Source organism: Falco naumanni, chromosome 3 (assembly GCF_017639655.2).
Source record: "Falco naumanni isolate bFalNau1 chromosome 3, bFalNau1.pat, whole genome shotgun sequence".
Classification (NCBI taxonomy): Eukaryota; Metazoa; Chordata; class Aves; order Falconiformes; family Falconidae; genus Falco; species Falco naumanni.
Window position 1 is genome coordinate 69,297,026 of NC_054056.1, and position 24,501 is coordinate 69,321,526.

The 24,501-nt window shown below is 42.3% G+C and overlaps 1 protein-coding gene across 1 annotated transcript in view; it reads right to left on the minus strand.

Annotated features, from left to right (window-relative positions):
- Positions 1 to 24,501, minus strand: part of GAREM1 (GRB2 associated regulator of MAPK1 subtype 1) — a 101,932-nt gene that overhangs the window by 70,774 nt on the left and 6,657 nt on the right. Inside the window, exon 2 of the mRNA XM_040588266.1 lies at positions 6,958 to 7,098. Coding sequence (XP_040444200.1) covers positions 6,958 to 7,098 — 141 coding nt within the window. The remainder of the gene's footprint in view (positions 1 to 6,957; positions 7,099 to 24,501) is intronic.

Genomic DNA, 24,501 nt, shown 5'->3' on the forward strand with positions numbered 1-24,501 from the left:
GGTGCAACCTGATGAAGAACTGTACACCATTGTTTCACTAGAAGCTAAATATGAGCCATCTCCCTACACTGAGAAGGTATTTCTGACCCAATAGCTTGCATTCTGGGAAGATGACAGTGCACGACACTAGAAAGCAAGTACTGTATATACTCAGAACAAACTCCTGGGTCTCAGGACAAATGCCTCAATCAAAACTCAGGTAAGCAAGCAAACAAAAACCAGGGAGCCATCTGTATACATCCCTTAACAGTTATAAAACTAAGTGCAAAGTAGAAGGCCACCAGTACAGATGGTCAGGCAAAAAGGGGACCATTTCATTAAATTTAGGCAAAAAGCTGCTACTTCACCAGACTGGCTAAAGGGGGAGGGATGAAAGAACAGGAAGAACATGCACATACACGGGTTCAAAAGAAATATGTGATTTCTGCCAGCAACTTCAAGTGCCTGCATTTTGATCCTGTGATTTGATATTGCACTGTAGATCAGTGGTGAGGCATTTGCCAAAATTTAAACAGGCACAGAAAAGTGCAATAACAGACAGAACCATAGGGAAGTCTGATAGAAACTGACCTTGTTGAAGGTAACTCTCTGGGGGAAAATGAAATAATTTAAGAATATAGATATTTGCTCATGTATAGAAGAATAGTTCATCTGTTATTTCAAGGTGGCAGGTTTGAAAAACCCAGGAACATGAAGTTTCCAGACTACAAAGCCATGATTGCCTAGAATAGAAAAACTCAGTCTTTGATAGCGAAAAAGGAGGCAGCAATTAAATTAAAAATAAGTAGATAAATATATTTTAAGGCATAATCATTTCTCTGTCAGAAAAGCACAGAATATGCTATATGGACAATTAGAAGTGTTTCAGACATTAATCTCAGACAGCTGAAGAGGCACAATCTGCTCACTAAAACACACACCTAGGTATCTCACCCTACGATACCCAGCATCTACTCTGCAATCAAACTTCTGCACAAAAAACAAAATGCCTTTCTTCTATTTGTTTATGAGGAGTAAAGTGTTGCAATTGTCAGGAAACATCACAGTCAAGTATTCAGAGCTACAGGAGTCATATTTATCTTTTAAAAGCACAAAGACTATAAGCTGGTGGCAATGCTTTTATTAGCAGTACCTGTGAAAAAGCTTTCAAACCTCCAACTGCTTTTCAGATCATACAAGCTTTTTCAAGATTTTTTTGAATCAAAAACAACAAACCAAAACAAAACTTGTGTTCCAGGGGGTTAAACATGTGGGTGGGTTGGGTTTTTTTTTTTTCCTTGGTTTTCTTCTGAGGACATACATTCATTAATTATTGACCAGCCCATAGACACATGGCAGCCTGCCTCTCTCGGAAGCACTGTTCAGGCTGTTCTCTCCACCTTATATTCAGTTGCACAGCACAAAAGCCCCAGGACAGCTTTGTGGTAGCTGGATGCCAGGTTAAGTTCAAAGCAAAACACCAATTAAAATGCAAAACGCATTTCGTATCAGGGAGTGGTGTACCTGTTGGCTGGAAAGGACTCACCTAAGTAGAGTTGCCTACTCCAGAGCAGTGTCCCTCCCTGTCTTAGATCTCACCCACCTCTTTGAACTTTAAAATTACCCTGCCAGAGCTGTACTGCTACACTTACAGAGAAGAACAGGCGTAGCTCTTCCTGACACCACCCGCTGTTCCCAGGGAGGCAAAGCCCCAGACAAAGAGCTCTTTATCCGACACCACCTTCCTTGATCAGCAGACAGCATGAAGTTGCACTTGAGGGAGCGAGGAGTCCAAACTGAACATAAGACAAGGAAGCACCCGCTCTGTCCCCAAAGTGACACAAGTTGGCAGCAGACACCATAAAGGCATCAAGCAAAAGACATTTGCCAGTCTAATGTTTACTCTTCTCTCCAGGGCCACAAAGGAGCAGTACAGCATACTTAGAGAAGACCCAACGTACTATAAACATCTTAAGTGCTCAGTATCACCAAATTAAAAATCCAGGCTCTTCCAGACCTTGGATACATCAGGTTCAGGGTGGGTGCTGAGCAACAGCAGCTGCTGTCATCACCTCAAGACAACTAGGAGATGCCTAACTCGCACCATACTTCAGTGCTGTCCTTCCTCAGCGTCCAAGGTCTGACAAACCCAGAGTGGGCAGCAGTACACCTGCTGGGACTGCAAAGCTGTGTCATGCCTTTGGACTTCTGCAGCTGCAAGTCACAAAATCTCAGGGAGCTCTCCTACTCCGCCGCTGCGAAGGCAAGTTCACTCTTGAGAAGGCCTGCAGAGACCGTCTTCCTCCACGTTAGCGTGACGCAGTGAGGAACAGGCCCATCAGGCACCACTCCATCATTAACAAATCAAACCAGTAGAAACAAGTTTCGGTAGGATGTTTGTTGTACACCACTTCTGCCACCAGAGAAGGGACTTCTGACTCATTCTCACCCGGCACCCCACCTGGGGAAGGTGCACATGACAAGGTTTTAGCTTTCTTAATGTCCTTTACATGAGGAAATGTATCAGCACACTCAGGTAAGCAACTGGACCGGGCACCAGCGATCACTCCGTACTAGCACTTGCATACCTTCACTGCCTGGCAGGGAGGTGCGAGTTCATGGGAAGAGTATTCCCAACACCCCGGATGTGTTAGTGTGGCACACCCTGGAACAGGGAGTTACTTTCTAATGTCTGCATAAAAGTATTTTCTTCTTTAGTTGCCGCCTATGTGCACACAGATGGCAGCAGTGACACAAGAGGTATTCCCTCCAAACTCTGGGCAAAGATGAGTAAAAACTTAAAGAAAAAGAGGTTGGATCTTTAAATATATATATTTTTTTAACATAATCTCAAGAGGAACAGCTTTGCTCTAAGAACAGAAAAAGCCTCAAATGGGCAGGAGAGCAAATGAACCATCAGTTGCAACAACAGAGATAAGGCCCTAAAAAACAACAGTAAAGGTTCCGTTATGATTTGATTAAATGTAGGAGTGAGTATTTGGGGCACAGTAACCTAGATGCTGCCAACCCATCCCAAAGTACTTTTTCTTTTCACTGCATGCACTCACCAACACTAGCATGGCCTTTGAAAGAAAGGGCTACGCTGTGTAGGTGGGGGTGCGCACGGGTGTGTGGGTTACTCCACGGCCCTCTGTGCTGCTCTTCCTGCACAGCAGGTTTTAAGCAACCATATCCAACTCCATTAACTGTTACATCAGTAATCCACACACATAAGGAACCATGGCCACAGAGCACAAGCATTTACACCAGGTTGAATCTGGGCCATTTAGAGTCAGAGCAGAAGACCCCTGTGGCTTGAGCTGATGAATCCTCAAAACCACTTCTGATAGTTTTGAGCTATATAGAATATATATGGAAGGTAACACATAAAGGGTCAGACAACACCCAAGGGCAACAGCGTTCAAACCCTGGATGATGTCTTCAGTGCCTTTTAGCTATCACAGAATATGCTTGAGACATGGCCATCAGACCCCCAGGATGCACCTTCCTGTGCTGGTACCTCTGCAAAGGAATGAGAGGTGTTCCACTTGATAAGCAGCATCAGCACAGTGAAGTCTAATTCTGCAAGATACCGACACGGCCTGTATCATCCAAATTCAGATCACAAACCAGTAGTTTCCAGAGGCTACTAAGGGAGACATTTATCAAGGTCAAGACTACAGTGCTGCCTATGCCAAAACTAGCAGTAACACTTGACATCAGCTGGAGGGTATGGATGATACTTCTTTTAGAGTTGCTTTTGGACTCTCTTTTAGAGCAGAAATTTAGTATTAAGGATATCCAGGAACAATATAGAACTAGTTCAGACAGAAAGCTAGTAAGACCATCCTGCAAGTATCCAAGTGTGAATTACGTACCTGAGGAAAGCAAAGGACACCAAGGCAACGTCCTTCTGTTGTGATGGTTTACCTTGGACTCTTGTAAAGTCCACCCTCTCACACCAAGACAAGGGACTATCAGGACAGTAATTCTGGTCTCCTTTCCATTCTATATGCACTTGAAGACCTCTTTTGTTTTAGAAGCCAGAAACACATTAGCCATTTGGTTTTAATTACATGAAAATTGAACTCGATGCTACATTAACCTTAACTTTAAAGAGAAGCAGACTGTAAAGAGTATTCAAGAGGGAATGGTTAGACTAACAGCTGTCATATATGACTGTTCTTTGACAGCAACAGGCAAAAATTAACCATGTCAGCCATCCCCAACAGAAACAACCAGAGTAGCAGTTTCCCAGCAGGGAAAAGACCATCAGCAGGACTGCAGAACTCAGAATCTGTTTAATGAGATTTCACTTAAATGTAAAATACAACATTTTCCTTCTTTAATAAGGCTTTATTGTATTTAGGTTTAATAAGAGGATCAAAACCCAATTTAGCAAGTAGCAAAATAAGATTTACTTTATACTCATATTTATATATGTGAGTGATGACTTTGTGGTACTTAAACCCATAACCTCAGGAGAATAACATCAGTTTCAACTTCCTTTCCCGCTCAACTGTTGCAGCCAAAATCATGCTGCAATTTGCTACACTAAAAGTCTGCTAGGGTTAAAAAAACCCAGTTATTCCATCAAAGCCAAAATAAACCTAGAAAGTAATTTTAATGAACACTTATGTTCCATCTTTAAGGGTCATTCTGGTAGGCAGTGCATCCAACCTGACAGAAGTTTAAAGTTAAAGCATGCAAAAAGTCAGTCCTATAATCCAAAATTTATACAGCAATACATTTTGCAAACATTTGCCTACAAGGATATAAAATCCCTCCTCTAAACCCAAAAACTAATGACTGAGTCTCATATAAACATTCTGCTGACTGTTCTAGCTGTGTTTTCTGCAACGATGGAAAGTTCCCACATGCAAACGAAGGGCTATGCCAGCCAGCTCCCACAGCAATCACCACCTGACGGCACTAACCTTTTGGTAGCAGCACATCCTCCTCAGAAAGGTAATGATTCTGAAGCACTCCCACCTCCCAGAGCTCACTGCAGAGCAGACGGCTAGCTCCAGAGCTAGCAGCTTAACTGTGCCAGGTCAGTGCCCAGCCCAGCAAGTCTTCTTAGGCAGCTACATTCACCTCTGTAGTGTGGGGTTCTGGATCCCAGGAAGCAATAAACGCAAGGCGCTGCACAATGCAGCCCTGAGAGGTCATTCAGTGTTAGCTTATGCATGGTAATCCACAGCATCATAAGTTGATTTTTAGGGTATGGAAGATGTCTCTAAATGCACTTAGATGTTAGCACCCAAGCACCAGACTGCAGTACTTTGCTAACTAAACCTTCCCATGTTTAGACTTGTCTCTCCTTTCTCGTAGGCAAGACCATCAGACATGCTCTGGTACCCCAAGTTAGCACTGACCATTTTTGTGAAGTTTCTTCAGCAGCAGCAAAGCCCATCACATATTTATTAAGTGCCCTCACTACACGGCAGTTTCTGAACTTTGATGTATTTTCATCTCATTAATGAAGGGTTTATAGCAGGGAACTTTCTGGAGACTGTCTGACAACAAATCGTATTCTGCCAACTAAATGCACACTCTTTTCCTGCATTAACATAAACAAGGAAGATATTTTTGCAGTATCTTGGGGGACAGATTTTGATTCTGCTGGTATCTATGTAAATTTACACTATGAATGAATGCAAGTATGAAGAGTCAGGAAACCCACTTAGCAGAGCTTGGTTAATTGCTTTAAAAATTAAAACCAAAGCTTTAGTAAACCTATTAAGATCCAGCCTTACTTCATGCCAATAACCATTTTTTTTTCTGTTCTCCTTCTTCCAGGAATCACAGTGCAGATTTTAAAATGGATCTGTTTGAAGGAAGTGAAGTGTTTATCTGACCACAGCACTGAAGCTTATGCAGCAGCCAGGAGGTGCAAAAAGACAAAAAAAAAAAAAGATTAAAAAAAGTTAAATCCTGAGAATTTTAAAGCCATGTATATTATGATACTGTATGCCATCAGACCAAAGCTTTTAAATGCCCGTTAAAAAATTTGACCTTCCCAGAGTGAACTCCAAGGAGAAACAGTACATAAGAAGGCAACTGGTGTAAGTTTCATCACTGAAACAGGATGCATCACTGCAGTTGCAGCACTGGTGTGATTGAAATAAAACATTTCAGTCAGCTCTTGTACAACTTAGCACACCCTCATTGCACCAGCATCTTAAAAGAGACCTTAAGAGAGCCGAGTAGATTACTTAATTGACAACTAGCTACAGAAGACCAAGTAAAACACAATGCCCACATCTTTGCTTTGTAGCCATGGCTTGCCCTGCTCACACTTTCCAGCTTCTTCAATTTTCTGTATTTACTGCAGTAAGATAAGCACTTCCCACTCATTTAGTATTGTTCCATTCAGCCTGTGAATAAGGACATTAAGCAGTAGGAAACAGTTATTAAAAATAATTTCCTAGGAAAGTAATTTGAAATTGTAAAATAAATATGGATTAGTTGCATCATATCTGCTTGGAACAGTATTACTGCATCATCCAAAAAGGCAGACAGTGACAAGGAAGTACTGAGAAGCATTAGTGTAAAACCACACTATTACAATGAAGGGTCCCTGGCTTTTAACATGGAAATATTCAAAAATCCCCTTCAGCTTGAGTACACAATGAAGTTTAAAACCCATTCCACCTTTGATCGAACATGTCAAGGAATTTTCAAACTTTCACACTTTTGTCACCACATTCACAGATGAGAAGCACTGGCAGTTCATTATACTCAAACTGAAACCAATTCTTCTACATAGCTATGTGTTCTGTCAATGTGCCACCCAGTCCAATATTGACTTACTCCCAGGGCTACTGAATAGATGTATCTAACATTACTAAAAAGTTAAGTCACAGACACTGGCATCAGAGACTTAGCTTCCCTCTTGTCAAACAAAGCGATCAGTGTAAGTGGTAGGCAATTCATTCTCTTTGAATTTGTATTTCAGGTCAACAATAGCTTTACCTGCATAATGTACAGGGATTTCTATCTTTGGCCCTATGACGTAGTGACCCTCCTCCAGACTGTGAGCTGTAATTGTTGTCCACTGCCGACATGAATGAATCAGAAGATAATCGCTCTCTCGAAGGCCTTCTACAGTTTCTCCTGCAAAACAGAAGTAGGGTTTTTTTAAAAAACAACTTCACACATTGCATCACGAATTAGGAAAACTTCACAACAAGCATATTATTATTATTGCTATTTTTTTTCCAGATGTTTGGAGATTTAAAAATCCAATTCTACACAGTGTTTATCTTTGCAACATAAGCACTTTACCTTACAGAAAACAAACATAAAGCAAAACAACTCTGTGCATAAATACAATACCACAGAGATGTAATCCAGATTATTTACCAGTAGCTCTGGGGCTCCTTTTTCAGCTTTCTGCATAGGCAGACATAGAAATATGAAAAGTCTGCTTATCTCATTTGATATGAATACTTGAGAGCTCTTTTAGTTTTTAAATAGATGATAAAAAAAAGTACATTTCCATATGTTGAAAGATCACTGTCACACCACCCTACAGCCACCTGAAGCCAATCTTGCTCATCGCTATGAAGTAATTGAATATCATACACTTGCAGATACAGAGATTTCAGCTTTGTCATTCTATCCCTTTGCAAGACACTGCTTAATTAGCCATTCCTATGCCTGTAACCTTAATCCTGCCACTTAATGAGGCGGAAAAAAAATACAAGTTTAACACACACTAAAGTCCTCTCAGAGATACATTCAACCAGAAGCCCCCACAGATAATGTCCAGCTCATCTTTGTAATTCCCTCTCTTGTACTCTGGTGTCTGTCAAATCCATCACAAACACAGCCAGAAATCCAGCTCTCCTTTTTAGCCCTGTCCCTATCAAATCCTCTGCATTTCTGCCGATTACTTTCCCCTCCTCCACCAGCTGCAGTGCCTGATCAGGACTAGAGTGCTTTGCCTGGCTTTCCAGCAATTGAAAGAGCCACACTAGACAGAGTACTCCAAGTGCCAGCTATACATCTCAAGCATGATATATGAACAAACTTCATAGAGCACAGCTTATCACGGCAGACTGCTCTTACATACCTGCAGTCCTGCTCAGTACGTGTCTGCATTAAACACACAGAAAACAGCCTTTCTCAAGGCGTGTTTAAAACAGCCACGTGAACTTTCAGGAACACTTAGTAGATGCTAAACATGGGCCAAGAATAATGAAGTTTTAAATTTCATTTTCCTTCTCTCCAACCAGCCCCCTGCAGTTACAGTAAAAAATAAAGCAAGCAGTTTAGCCCCGGAATCAAGTTGGACAAAACCCATCCCCTTCAGCTACTACAACAAACTGCATTCCCTTCACTGTCCTCCAGTATCCTTAAAAGTCAGTGGAAGAATGAGACTTCCCTCAGCCTGAAGCAGCAGACGTTTCCCCCATTCAGTCTCTGCAGTGGAGAGATACTTCCCATGGAGGTTTTTGGGTTGTTTTTTTTTCCTTTGCCCACACCAGACAATCTTTTCCACTGTGTAGGCAATGGCTACTACACACCCCATTCCTGCCTGATTTCATGCTCCCATTCTATCAGAGAGCACCCTCCTACACAATTCACAACACAGCAACTGGTGTGTGTGAGAATTGTTAAGACTTTAAATCAGAAGAGACCATTATGACCATCTGCTCTGACACTGTCTGGCCCCAGGATTCTGCTTGTTTCCTCCAGAAACTTGGATTTGGCTAAACAGGTGTGAGACCTGCTCTGACGCAGGGAGTGCAGGTGATGGACTTCCCTGGGTCTGCTGTCCCATGGCCCGTTAAACCTTTAAAAAGTTCCTGTTTTGCACAATTGGGGCAAATATAACTGTAGACAAACTGTTGTTATAGGGGTGTAGAGGGGGAACAGAAAAATACAAAATATCAAAAGGTATACAGAGCTCCTTAATACCAGTTATTTTTGCTCCTATGAAGGCACCATTTCCAGGTTTCCTTCCTTTGCACGGCACAGTAAGTAGCTTCTAGGTAAGCAGGACATTCCAAGAACTAGCTTCCAAGTGCTTCTTGGACCACATCCCTTGGCAGCCCAGCCAGCCAGACAGGCTGCTTAACAGCAGTTCCTGCTCCCTGGGAAGCACTACCCCTCCACCCACAGCACACTGGGATAAGGGACCTCGGAAAGCCCCTGGAAAAGTGGCAAAACCACGATGCAGTGCTGGAGAACTCTTTGGTCCCATCCATATTTTGAAGGAAATTCAGATATATTTGCTGGAGGAATCATGTATCCACTAATTTCTACCAAATCATCCGACCTCAAGGACCTCCTGTTTTCTGCTCACAAGGAAACTCCTAATACATATGAAAATTATCCTCAGCTTGCTGCAAGAGTTTTACAATTTTGGGGAAAACCACAATAGTAATATATGGTGTTATTTGAAACTCGTGTTTCAGTTCAGAGACTTACTTTCATGCTTCCTATAATCCATGGCAACAAGTAATTATTCCATCCCACAACAAACTAACACCAATGGCACCTAAGGGAAGAACTGGTATTCTAATTTCACTGACAGTAGCAAAGAAATTTTGAAGAAAATACAAAGCATCTCTGGTATGCTTTTTCTCTGCCTTACAATCCATAGGTATAATTTTGGAACGTTACCTAAAGGAAGGCTGGATTCTACATCCAGGACTGCAGGGAAATAATTACAGTATGGGTCACCCTCAAAGCGTCTGAGGAAATTCTCAGGAAATATTCTTAGGAATATTCTATTCTCAAGAAAACAGAGACAACTCCAGTCATGGCACACATGCCATGATCTGTTTAAGTGGTTACTCCACTAAAACTGGGTGGGACAGGTGAGTGTAAAAAGAGATTACTAAGGCAGGTCCAAGAGTGACTACATAATTAAGTCTGCAGCTGGAAGTAGCTGTATATTTTAAACAGAACCTTGGAAACCACAATTTTTCTCACACCAATTATTTGCTCTAACCAATTACATCGGAAACAGATTTCGCGCTTTGCCATGGGAGACCGAGCCGAGAAGGTGGAGTGAATGCAGTGGGGAGTTCAACAGTCCCTCCGGCTCCCTCACAACAGGCAGGTCTGTCCTTACTAAGCCCTGATTTTTCCTAACTGTGAGCGAGACTGATTCCCAGGATTGCTTTATAAGAAAAGGCCCTTTGTCACCAAAGGGATTAACAGACTTGTGAAAACACCTGGCTGGTGTTTCCACGCCACGGTGCATGCAGACGCTTTCCTTGTATTTCCTCCCATAGCATGGAAGAGTCAAACATGATTGAGGACAACAGAACATGGTGATACATATGCTCTTCTTTCTTCCATTTTTCTTCTAGTCTGTCTCCCCCTGTAAGACTTGCTCCCTGCCTTTTCAAGCAGTTTCCTCCTGGAGAGGAGGACCTTTCAGGCAGGAGACACCTCTGGCATGACTCAGCTCCCAGCCCCAGCACAGCTCAGGTTTAGCCCTTTACACTTCTCTCAGCCAACCATACCTTAAAAAACAGCCACGCATATCCAATCTGTTTTTTTTCCCGCTGCCTCGGTAACACAAGTTATGCAAGCCTTTCATTAATCACATTTTAACTACGTGGGAGAGAACTCTGCAGTCCTCACATCCACCAACTATGCAACTTGGTTCTCACCTATTCAACATACTCCTACACTGCTGCTTACACAAAAATCAGACGCCATAAGAAAACAGAGAACACAGGCCACTCATCTTCAGTAACAGTTTTGTCTCTTATGATCAAATATGGATTAGCTCTATCTTCTCACCCTCTCCTCCCCACCCCACATACCCGCAATATAATTAAACCACTACAAAGAATCTACAGGCAAATACTTGCATTGTTTTCTTTCCCCCAAATAAAAGTCAGAGAAGCAACGAACTATCACATGCAATTCTCCACCCTTCCTCAAGTTGCCTTCCTCTTTCCAAAACATGAGTCAAGTTTATTCATACTAATGCCTGAGACTAAGAAACCCATGATTCGCTAACAGCACCTAAACAAAGCATCAACACCCATCCTTGCCTGACAGTAAAAGCGTCATACCGCTGAACTGAAACGTCAGCCCGTATGTTCCTACACAAGCTGTCTTCCTAAAAGCACTCTGACCATGACCAGTATTGGGGCTACTTCATCATGCATCACGAAAGCAGCACTGCAACAGCTATTCATGTGTTCGCTGCAAATAAGATGTCTTACCATTTTTTAATTACATGATCCATTTCTATACAATTCCTAAAAAACTCAAAAATTGCAAACCTCTCCCTTGTTGAAGGGCAGTTGCAGAGGGAATGCTGACCATGAAAGAAAAAAAGTAATTGCTTAATCGAGTCCCATGCTTATTAAATACCACCTACATTAAATGCCAATACTTCTTTAATAATTTTTTCCAGTTCCAAAACTGGATCATCCACATTTGGCAAACCTTGGCTCTGTCACTGTAAACACTCCAGCCAACTGTAGTATGACTGGGAGCAGGATACCTCAATCTGCAAGTTCGGAGATGAATTTCTGTTTTCATTTGCAGTTTTTAAGAGCCAGAGAAAACAGAGGTTGGCTATGCACAGGGACCAAGTTTATACATGGCGATGCTGCAGCACAGAAGGGAAGCTCATTTCTTTGGAGGCAAGCAGTGACTTCCCTGCAGGTTATGGCCACTGCTTACTTTCTAAAGACACACACTGGTTGGTTGTGGGGGTGGTTTTTCGATTGGTTTTTTTGTTGTTGTTTTTTGGGTTGGTTGGTTTTTTTGTTTTTTTTTTTTTTTTTTTTTTAAGTTTAGCATTTCACAGTTTTCAACTGTCTGGGGTAAAGTCTCAGGGGTAGAACTGAAGACCACTCCAGTTTTGAGGGGTCTGAGCGCTCCCACATCTTCTTCACTCCCTTCTGGATCAACCTTCGCTGCCTTCTAGATCAACAATTAAAGCTTGGCCCGTTACAGTCCACAAAAGACAATTCACACAAGTTCCACATATTCTGGTTTGCCAAAGAAGCAATGACTTAACACCAACACCTGAAGAAAAATCATGAAGCAAATGAAAAAAGAAAAAAAAGAGCCCACAACTTTTAAGGTTCTCCTCCTAGTATTGAGAAACTAACGTTCAAGTGACTGCAAAATGTGCAGAGCAAAATGACTCATTCAAATAAGCAGTGGTCTACAGGAGCATAAACACTTTATAATGCCACACACTGTCATCTTGGCTAAGAGTTTGCATCATTGCCTTAAAGCATAAGCTTTGCGTCTGGAGACATTAAAATAGTAGGTCATGAGCAATTCGGAGAAAAAGAAGTCAACACATGCAAGGTTCCAGCAACATAACAGATACCATTTACACACGCCAGATGTATTAGATACCATCTCCTCCTGCCAGGAAGATGGCTACGGAGACATTCCTCTCATCTCATTCATCACAGAAGACTGGAAAGTGAGCTTAGCGCTGTCCCTTGCACATCAGTTCAAGCATGCAGAATTTCTTCTTCCTGGAATAAAAAGACTTACAGAAAAGAGCTAGGAGCTCATGAGAAACTTAAGGTGGCTTTTGTGAAATAGCTGGTGAATATGCCCACAAAACTCCAGGGAAAAGGGTCATGACTTCAGGCCATGTGTTTTGATTAAGCCTGAACACCATCTGCATGCAAGGTAACAGATGCTGTACAATTAAGTGCATCACCCGGCCTGCCTTGGTCAGTTAAGTAGGTGGTGGGTTTAATTATTCCATCTAATGTTTCACAGTTGCATAATGTCATTACATAGCAAAGTCTCAGCTACATTAAAAAAGCATTTCAGTGGGTGCTCAAGCCAGGTACCTACAAAATCACGCAAATTAATAACTTCAAGTTTATCCCCACGCGGGCTTGCACCAACATTTGTGAGGAATGAAGGGTTAATTTGTGGAACAGCAAAAAGAAGTGGCTGTCTGGTCAGGTGAGCATGTCTGCTGTGAAATAACTACAAAGAACTGTCAGTAAGTGGCTAGTGTTACAAGGGAAGACTAGCCACCAAGGTTTATTTTACAGCAACTGGAAGATAAGAGAAAGCAGAATGATTAGAAGCTGGAAGAAAGAAGTGAGGTTCTTACTTATTTATCATGCTGTCATTGTACTGAGGAGCCTTACTTACAGAGTATCTGCTTCACTGGACCTTCCCTAGTTGAGGACCAAACCAGCCATGCATTAAGATATACCATAATATTATCTTTCCACATCACGAAAAACAAAGCACAGACCCAGCCAGTATGAATTGAATTTATATTCTACTGTTAAAAAAGACAACCAACAGCTCCTCCCCCCAAAAAAAAACCTGAAAAAAAAAAAAAAAAAAAGAACAACCTAAAATAAACAAAAAAGACTGACCAAAGAAAAGACAGTATTATGGACTTCATGGGTCTGTACAAAGAGATGTTTCAGGTCAGAGGGAGGTCACACTGCTAGCACAAATACAAATGCCAGCGCTGCTTTTCCATTCCAAAAGAAGGAATCTACAATACAGTACAAGAGTCAACTAATAAAAGCTATCTTGGGTTTTGGAAAGGCAATCTTGAGTTTCTGCAAACACTAATCACATAGCTCTCACACAGGTAACACCTTAACAGGAATTAGATTTCTTTTCATCTTATTGGAAGATTCACAGCCCGTAGAAGTTGAAGCCAAGGCCTCCTCTCAGCACAGAAGCTCAGGGGGTCCCCATCTAAAGTGGGGAGCCCAGGGTCTAGCACTGATGAGACAGCACACCTGAAGAGACCACACACAGGTCAGAAACACCCAGCTGTGCAGTGAGCATCTACCAGCTGCAGGCATTGCACACACTAACTTCAGCCTCCTTGGCAATGAGGGTCTGTGAGCATCACAGGTACCTGCAAGCCTTTCCAAAGTAGGCTTTGTGGTATCATCAGGTGTTAAAACCAGGCTGGGTACCACAGCATCCTTTTGCCTTTAAAAAAAAATAAAAGAAAATTCAGGGGCATTCTTATCTGGGAATCTGTGTTTCCTTTCACTGCTGGGCTCATCCTTTACACAATCTTCAAAGAGCTCCCAACACTTTGGTTCTTGTTCAGCCACTTGGTTGTTTGGACTTCTGACCTCTTAAAATACAAGACAACAAAAAACAAGGCTTAACCACCCACAAAAAAAGCCAGCAGACAGTAACTTCTTGCTCCAAGTTAACCAAAACAAGTAAGCCAAAAAAGATGAAGATGTACGCCAGACTACATCACAAAAGATTTTTCACTGTTAACTTCAGTTTGGTCTCATTTGATGCAGGGACACAAGGAAGCATCATTAGCACCTCAAGAAGCACTGCACCGCGTATGTTCCTTTTTTGTTAGTAAGAGTACAAGTTCTTTGAAAAACATACACAAAAAAATACTATAACTCTTAGCACGAGCAATAGGCTACTGGAAGAGAACTCCAAGTAGTCCATTTTCCAATACCTTTGAGGCTTAGCATCTATTTTTATTAGAGTCTGAATTCAAAGAGCAGTATGAATTCTTACACTTATGGGACAGGACTGTGCTCCTAAATAACCCTCTCTGGTTTTAATATATGCAACAGAGGAGAAACAAAAGAAATGAGTATGTGACAACTCGGTAGAAGACAAACAATAGATTACATTCGTTTATCAAATACCTGCAGTATGGTCATATATGACCATCTGACAGCAGTTGTCATCTAGGGGAGGAAAGGAACAAGTGGGCAAATGCTCTTTTTCCCTTAGAAGCACAGACTTCATCTGACGTCAATGAGTGGTTTTGCTGTTTCAAGCAGATTGAAACTGCAACAGTGCACAGGACAGCTTCCATCTGACCTCCCATCAACCACGATGCCACCAACATACAATCCTTCACCTCCAGCACTCAGTTGTATTACCACAGCAACATCCCACTGGCAGAGCAAATGCCTCTTCTCCTGCAGATCATTCTGCTAATACTTATAATATGCTAATACTTTTATAATGCCGAGTTTAGAATTTTCATTTTAAGGGAAAAAACACAAAGTTGTTCTTAAGTCTGAATATTCAAATATGGACAATTTATTTTATTTTATTATTATTTAACAGGTCATGCAACCTCTCCTCATGACAAATAACTCCTACCTGAACTCTGAGGGAGAGTAGAGAGAGGAAATCAATGTGTTTTTTTTCCCCATGCATGCTGCATCTCACTCCAGAGTATCTGTTGGGTATTTATCTGTGAAGACATACCTCAAAGAACATCAAAGACTAATAAATACTAAATCAGGGTGGTTTGCTTGCTTAAGTTTTGGCATTGTACTTGGTTACTGAGTCAAATCTCAATGAGCTGTTCAGCCTGCCAGTGTTATTTCTTCTGCAAAAATAAAACTTGCACTCATCCATGCTGGAGGTCAGAGGAAAAAGTTCATTAGGAGAACATCTGAATTTTCCAGTTTGAAGGAACAATGGGAATTTTCACGGAAAAAAATTAAATCCCTGTAACGTTTCTTCACAAAGGAAGGAAACCCCCAGAAATCTTTTGTTACACAAAGAGCCCCACTTGTAGCAACATTAATGAACATCAGATCTACATGGATTGAAAATTTTATGGGGTTTTTTTGTCACTGAACAGATGCTTGAAAGAGTTACTCTTGCACAAAACGCCTAATGGGAGAGAAGTAAGAACACGTAACTGCAGAAAACACTACAACTAGTGAAGAAAAACCTCCTTTGAAAGCCTCTCCATGTTATCAGTCTCACTTTGTCATTCCATACAGACACAAAAAAAGGTTGCTAACAAAAAAAAAAATCTAGCAGATTAAATTTCCTTGTTTAAAGAAAAGCAAAACAACTTGCATGGGGGTGTATCATACAAAGTCTAAATACAGACTGCCAGTGAGTTAAAAGGGTAAATATTCTAACTTCTAGGAGCAAATATTGTAGTTTCTAGGAGCAAGATGGAAAAAAAACATCAACCAAAACAAACCCAACCCACATTAAAATTTAAACATCTCAGGGCTATAAAATGTAGTGTACTAAATTTTTAATTTAAAATGGACAGATTCATTAGGAAAGCCTGACCGTGGTCTCATCTGACTGTCTGTGTCTGAACATGGTGGAAAAGATGAAAGCAGAGGGCTCTGCCCTTAGGTACACAACATTTTGAACTTGCAACACAAAGACGTGGAAAAAAATTGCAGTTTTATCTAGGACTGTTGATAATCAACCATAGTTTTCAGTTTCCCTTCTTCCTTCTCAATTTCCCAAGCAGTTTAAAATATGTGCTTCTGTTTAGTTGTTCCGTTCCTGCAGCACATTTATTTGTGCTGATTCCTATTATCTAGATCAACTAGTATTTCTGTCAGGATTCAAACTGCAATCAAACACACTGACTCTCCAAAGAAATATTGATTTGAACTTCTGTCAACTGCATGGACCCCACATCTTTCAGTGGATGAAAAGCTTCCCTGACAGCATAAGGTTTCATACTCATTTTGATTGTAAGACAACTTATATTCTTCCTTTGTTTGCCAAAAGCAAGAAAAGGGAAGAAGCTGCAACTAAAGCTGGGAAGATCGGGCAAAATGAGTTGAAAATCTTGTGTGCTGTCTCTCAAATTAAGATTCAACCAGTTGCTTCAGACTTGCTTTTTACATTACAAAAGAGTTGTGTTTTTTTTTTTTTTTTTAAAAGGGAGTTTTAAAATGTTATATATATATAATTTTTTTCTTAATGTTTTTATTTGAGCCACAGGAGAGCCCAGGCATTGAAGCCAGCTCAGGCTGTGCGTCAAGTTTACCAAGAGTTTTGGACCGCCTCTTTGGCACTTTGCTGCAGAGATCATGTAAGATGTGCCCAGGAGAATCATCCAACCCCGTCCAGCCCAGACTGAGACAACTCAGCTGCCCAAAACTGCTCATCTGCAGCAAAGGCTGTTACGACCAACTACTGTTGTCTCAGCCTTGGATGGTGGAAGGAGAGACACTGAATATTCTCACAGCTTCAGGAAGAGCTGAGCAAGATGCATCTACCCATGAAATAGCTTGTCCAGGATTAAGCCTCTCCCCACTGTACACCTTTTCCCTTGGATGAAACACAACTGTTGCTGTTTACAGTTGGCCATGCTGCAACCATTTTCAGTTGTGTCCGAATGACAGGGCACATCACCCTCAGACTGCCCAACATCACTACTTGCAGTACATTGTGCATTAATATAACCCTCCAGCCTCACTGTACTGTGATCAAACTTTGCTCTGGATGACCATTAAATATTTCACAATCAAGAGAAAGGAGATAAGGCTTTATTTCTGCAATTTCCAATCCCTCTGCAAAAGCCTGATACAATCAAATTACTTCAATCCAACTGATGCTGAACTCAAGCTATCACCCATTAATACCTAACAAGAGAGCAGAGACTCCCATCCCCCTATTCTTTTTATGCCTGCCAGCAAGAAGACAGATTTATTTCTTTAGGATTAGCATTTTGCTATTGGAATGACTGGATATACCAGTACTGTTGTAACAAATCAGCATAAACCATAATCTTGTTACAAGGCTATGGGACAGATTAATCCACAGAAAAAATCCAGTTTGTTCCAAGCCAAGCTTTGCTCTAGCTGCAAACACACAGAGACAGCATCCCAGCGAGTCTTCAAAACAACCTGTCTGACCTACTGCAGGGAAGAGGAGCACAAATATTTAAAACACTAAGTGGAATGAATTCTGGTGCCGCTGCCACTGGTGGTAAATGCACTGCCAACTTTAGCAATCTCGCAGTTGAAAGCATCTTGCTTTCTTTGTCTTCATCAGAAAACTAGTAAAAAAAAACCCCAACAAAACAAGAGTAACAACACAGATTTCATTGAGCTGTGTTTGTGTTTGTTTCAAGCCTTCAGAACAAACATCATGGAACGAGAAACCTTACTTTTTATGAACTCAAGCCAAAACACCTCTTTCAACACAAACTGGTCTCCACCCCCACACAGGGGGGTGGGGCCGGGAATCCTGCAAATCTTAACATTTGCATTCCAAAACACAGTAACTTTCTGCTGCTATCATAATTACTCTTCTTAATAGTGCTGAGTATCACCAGACATAACTGCAGCTTTGCTGCATCCTCACAACAGATTTAGCTGTAGGACTGATCCAACAGAACAGTCAATCATAATGGTTAGTTACAAACTACCCTGGAAAGTCTCAGCAATTCTTTCAACTACTCCAATACCCTGCAACATGTTGAATAGTGCCAACTATTTATTGTGGTATCTTATATTTGAAGGAAAAAAATCATTAAAAAAATTCTTAGAATCACTCAATTAATTAAAAGTTTTCTGGTTTCGAAGTCACCTAGGATTACCAATCCAAAGTATTAAGAATAAGAGCAAGGAACACTGAGTTTAACTGCACTTAAAATGATCACAGATTAGAAATATTGAGAAGAAGAATGATAAATAACTTTTCATTGCATGGAAGAGAGGTTCCAGCCTTGTTTAGTGTTACCATAGAGAGCGAAAGGAATTTTTACATTGGTTTCATGTTTAGTTTATTTTCCATTTCGAATTCTCATGGCCAAAGTCAGGTGAAAAAAATAATAATTATAGTATTTCTCTGCCCTGTGCAATCAAGGCACCAGGTCTGGAAACGAGGAATTTAAAAGAGTAGCTTTCATAAGCAGCTTGATAGGTATGGATAAAGAGAATGACAGTACTACCTGACCAAAAGAAAAACACAGCGGTAATGAGACTTTTGAGCAGCCTGCTGCCATCCAAATCAGCTCATTTAAATACTTCATTAAGAGAGCTGAGATTTTCTTTCATTAGAGGCAAGCATTCCTCATGCTAGAAAGCTCCTGCTCGGGTGCATCTATAAATACTCTGAGCTCTGCTGGACAATACGCTTCCAAGAGCTGTTTAGCATTAGGTGCCTACCTAGCTGTAGAAGTTTAATACTTTGGAGTATTATATATATTAATATATATTAATAAATGGGAGGTCAGCATTCAGCATTGCACTACGTGCTTTTACCAGCTTCCTGTTTATTGCCAAGCACAGATACAGAACAGTTGCTTTAACTGACAAAACTGAAGGAAGCTGCGCACCTTAGCTGCTACAAAAGTCATGTCTCCCCACATGCAGTGGTTGGGAGTCTTGTCAGGGAAGTCTGGCTAAAGCTCCCCAGACTCAGGATGCCGATGAAGAAAATTTTAACCCTACCAACCTCATGGATTTAAGGCCTAGAATCTGATTCTAGATTGCCCTGGCAGACAGAGAAGCAGCCTATTCATTCAGACTTCCTGGGCACAGCATAAGAGCTGGGGAGCTCTCATTGACAATTATTTATAATTAGATGATATTTTAAAATAGCATCCAAGTAAACATGCTCAGTCCTCATTACATATCCCAAGTCCTAAAGAGACACTACGTTGCTTTGTATTGCACAGCAGTGATCCCTGTTTGAACTTGGGGCATCTGGGGTAAGCTCCCAATTAAAAATAAAGCTGCCCAAATGCAGGAGCTGCTCAAGCATAGTTTTCTTTGGCTTTGAAAGAACTCACCATTACACTTTAATTTGTCTCTGATTTTTGGTGCAGCCTGGGTTAAGGACAGAATCAAAACAGCTGGAAGCGAGCAAAAGTTCAGCTCTGCTCGGAGGTTAGGTTGCCACCTGTCTGCTTGCCCAGTGGCCTGGCCCATCTCCCCATGCCCTCATAGACATTGCAGACACTAACTGGTCATGCACACGTGGCACCTGCTTGCTGGGGCTGCTGTTGCCTTTGCATTTGAGCTGTGTGTCTGTCCTACCCCTTCAGCTCAACCTGGAAAATTAGAGTATCACTAATAAGAGGGTAATGCCTCTTCAAACATGGGCTGACTGCACACACAACAGAAATTTTAGATGTTCAACTGTAACAAGGCACCTGCTTGGTTACATCCTGGTACAGGAAGAGCATCTGAGCAATATGGGAATACTAACACGAGGAATGCAATCAAAGCTGCACCTAATTCTTTTCTGATCAAGAACGGTCCTAACCCTGAATGCAATTTATTTTCATTGCTTCAGAGAAATCTACACTTCAACTGTAAGGTATAAAAAGAATACCTTTCTTTTTAATAAAACATAAAGGGATACATGAATAATATTCCTTTCATAATATTTTTATCTTCTTCAGAAGACAAAAACTAAAACCAAAACTCCTGTGAAGAGGAAAGCTTCTACTGGTGAGCAGCATGCAGAACACAGAATGACGAAAAGCCCATCATGCCTCACTTTCCCCTTGAGGGCACATTTATCTTTGCCCACAGGCCACTTGGTCTTAAGATATTCTGTTATACATTGACAGGCACCCAAATGATATTTGACAGTGCAACCCATAAAACACACAACAAAAATGATCTTTTCCTCCAGCTTGCCCTACATTCTGCTGCAGCGGTGCTGCAGCTTTGCTGTTTGTCTACAGCCACATCCTGGCTACAATGACTGCAGCAACACCCATGCAGCCAGTCACATCTCCTGTTTTCATATGGAATCCTATCATCTCTCCGAGTCACATACACACCAATGCTTTCTATATTTTCCTGCTATGTGTATAATGTAGCTTTACATTTGGAGACTAAGACAGAAAAAAAGTCTGACCATAATGAAAATACATGCTTGCAACTGAAATAAGACTTTAGATATTACCCAATGTGTGTGGTTATGCCCCCCTTCAAAGAGAAAAAGGGGGTTTTTGACCTTTTAGTAAATAGAAGCCTGAACAAAAACGTTAAGAAAGAAGCAGTAATAATTTTGTGTTTTGGAAACCAGTCTTCCAACGAGGATATATACTCAACGTTCTCCTTCTGGCTACTCACATCGTGTAACAAACAGACAAGGATGACTATTATTCTTACAAATACAGAGCCTCTCCAGTCACTTTCTGTAAGTCGAGCAAGCAGTCAGTGCTGGCTGACAAAAGGAAGCATTACATGCAAAGCCTACCAATTCACGTTTGAGTCCTGCCAGCAAAACTCCCTTTACTGAAGTTAAACAAAACAGCACGTCAACAGCAAAGTGTAAGACTCCACAGAGGGAGACCCCATGTTATCTACACTAATATAAACCACCTACCTCTCTGCAGCGAAACCCAGAACGTCTGTCTCCTTCCAACCAGTTGCAGTTCCAATTTCTGGTCTCAATGACCAGAAACTTTCAAGTCCCTACAAAATTCCCTGCTTGTTTTTCAATTCTGGTAGCACACACACAACTGTCACTCCTGGTATGTGCACAGCCAAGCATTATGCTGCTGTCTGGACCAAGAAACACCCCGATCTCCTTCAAGTGGGGGGGAAAGGACTGACCAGGGCATGGAGGGAAAAGACCGACCAGAGCACGGAGGGATGGAGAAGCAAGAAGTGCAAGAAGTTGGAGGACAGGACAAGAAAACAAACAGCAATGTGCCAGTAATGCTGGAAGAGGCGAAAGGAAGGACTACCCTACCTGAAGGCAAGAAAGGATAACAGAAAAACCGAAGGAGCTCCTTGCACCACTCCATTCTGCTACTGCTAGGCAGTACCGGGTGTTTTACCTTACAGCAACCTTGGAAATGACTGCAGATAACTTGCAGCTACTGAAAGCCCACAGGTGCAGGACAGTAGCCTGGGGGATGGACTGAATGATGCAAACTGGAGCCAAGGTCTCCCTGAAGCCAACTATGCCCAGAAATGGTCCGCTGAAAGACGCAACAGAAAAGATGGACAAGAAGAAAATGTCTGTGTACATGTGTTCCCCCCGCAACACACTTAGGTAAAAAGTTTCCTTTATCTCCCTGCCCGTCTTCTGCCTTTCATCTCCAAAACGATGAGGTGCCAGGAAGCAACAAGAATAGTCAGTGCTTGCTTTTAGTGGGGCAAGTAAATAAAACTGTCAGTTGGAACAACAGTAACAACTGCAAACAGAAAAACGAACACATGGGATGGGCTATCTGAGCATTTCTGGATTACTTTGAGATAGTTCCTGGAAGTAATTTAGTAACTGAGTATTTAGACTGTGTAACTCTTACAAACCCAGCTGCAAGGCAAGCGTGCAGTTCCAGTCTGGCAGCCCAGCCTGCTTCAGCGCTGGGCAGCGTCCACGGCAGCATGGCGAGGGGGGATGCTCAGGCAAGGCCAGCAGGCGCAATTTTGAAATGATTGCTCAGGCAGACGCAGGGACCTTCCTCCACCCGTACCTTCAGGTCAGTCTTGGGCACAGAGTGCCTTACTTCAGGACAGCATGAATAAGCAGTTTAGGGTGGTTCATCTCTAGACTCGCTCCAACTAGCTCATATCTTTCTTGCAGAGGGGAACCGTAGCCCCACACAGCCTTGCATCTAACACCTCACCTTCGGAGAACACACATCTCTGCACTAAACCCTGGCCGGTGTGCAGGCAGCCACAGCTCCCAGCCTTTCCCTGCAAACCTGCCATCCATCAAGCTACGTCCTCACCCATGCCAGGTACATGTTTGCCACAAAGGAGCAGAGATCGCAAGCAGAGCATGCATGGCACACACTGGCCTGTCGAAGGGGGCTTTTAGTCCCTTACTCAGCTTTTCTTCCCACATCCCCAGCTCCGAGTGTAAGGAGAAACTTCCCAACTTCCTTGCTGCCACCACTTCACCAGAAACGCTTCCCCTGCTCGTTTCACAAATACGATTGCAGCATGTTGTGTTTTATGTAATATTTACATTTGAGTCAGTAAGGTTCAGCCCTGTCATGAAGCAATTCCAGTATCAACTTCATCAGGCTGAGCTCTCAGATATCTTCCAGCCTCTGAGAGTGTATTTAGATCTTTATCCTTGGTTCCCTTTAGAAGCCCAGTGACACCCTCACGCCCAAGGAAACACACACAAGTCAGAGTTCTCTGTGATTACAACTTGCACCAGTTACAACACAAGGAAAGAAAACGTCGAGAAACAAAAAGCACTTTCCAAACAATTTTGCATTTCCTGAAGGTCTGCACCTCCAGGAAGCTCCAAGCGACCTTCCCCACCACAAGATTTGCTACCTTTCCTGGTAAAAGTCACCATCCACTCCTCTGCTGACAGCACACTAGCTCTTGCCTGGGTGCACACACGCTGCAGCCATTGGCACAGGGCTCCCCAAGCTCCCCAAACCCACGGCTCTGGCAGCTCTCACTAGTCACTTCAGGTCTGCGTCACGGCTCGATCCAGACACTTGATGTGCATTTTGCAGACTCTGGAGCATCTCCCTCCTCACAACAAACTTGGCTGGGAGATGTCTGTAGGATTTGGCAATTCTTGCTCCCCGCGTGCAACCTCTATAACAGCTCTATGCTCGTTTCTCCCACAGATAGTCAGCTGCTGCAGTAGCTATTGGTGTTAATGCCTTGCATGAGCTGAACAGTTGCACCTCCTCCCCACTGCCACCTCCCTGACAGACACTCCACTGACCTCTTTCCAAAGGCCAAGTTCCTGATCACTTCTCTGCACAAACTGAAAGCCAAAGCAAACTATGGGACAAGGAGGCTGGACTCCAAACCCTCGCCACTCCCAGGAAGATGCTTCTACACCCCACCCCCCAGCTCACACCAACAAGCCTGACGGGGCAATACACCATGCAGCAGTACAGGACATACCAAGACAGAGCAGCTATTCTTATTGATGCCATGTATCAGCCAAGCATGCAGGTGCCCTGGCAAAGCTGCAATACTAGCAGTTTTATACTGACACACAAACTGTCACAAAGACTGCAAAGCAGATGTGGACCCAGTTCTCAGCAAAGACACATTCTTCAATCTGCTTATACACCTCATTTCTGCACTAGGCCTTCAGATTAGCAGATGTGGCTTACAGGGAGAGGGGCAGGGAAGTCAGCTCCACAAGCTTTTTATACTGCAAATGGTATGAAAATCACTGACCACAAATGCTATGTAAAACTCATTCCAAAGGGTAGCACCATTAAAAGCAAACATTTCAGACTTGAAATATTGGCTTACTGGGTTTTATGAAGGTTGGTTTTGAGTCATACGCAATCCACATTAAGATGATGAATATTTTCCTATAGGGGAGAGACTTAAGCTTCCCTAATCCAACCAACTTGTTACTCCTAATGCCAAAAGGAAATACAGCAACACCCATGCCCTTCGCTGCTGACAAACCACCACTGGAATGACTGGAACACACTGTAGCTCTTCCCACAACTTCCATCAAATCCTGGAGCACCAGATCACGCTGTCCAATATCCTCCAGCACTTCGTCTTGGCATATTCCCTGGAGTTGCCTTTGCTGGGCTATTATAGGGAGTGCCAATTCACGTAATCACCGAAGCCAGGAACACCTAGTTCCAGAACAGCACTTACAGACAAAGCATAAAACAACAAAACCCTGCTTTCCTATGCTAGACTTGTACCATTCCTTACTACCACATCTTGCAACTGCAGCATATGATTCATCACACCACACTTGTTTTAAGGATTTTACTAACTGTTCACGACACCTTAATTCCTTAGATTTTATGTATCTTGTGCCTTACCTGAAAGCTGAAAGTAATTTAAATGGGGGGGGGGGGGGGGGGGGGGAGAAGCCAAGGCACTA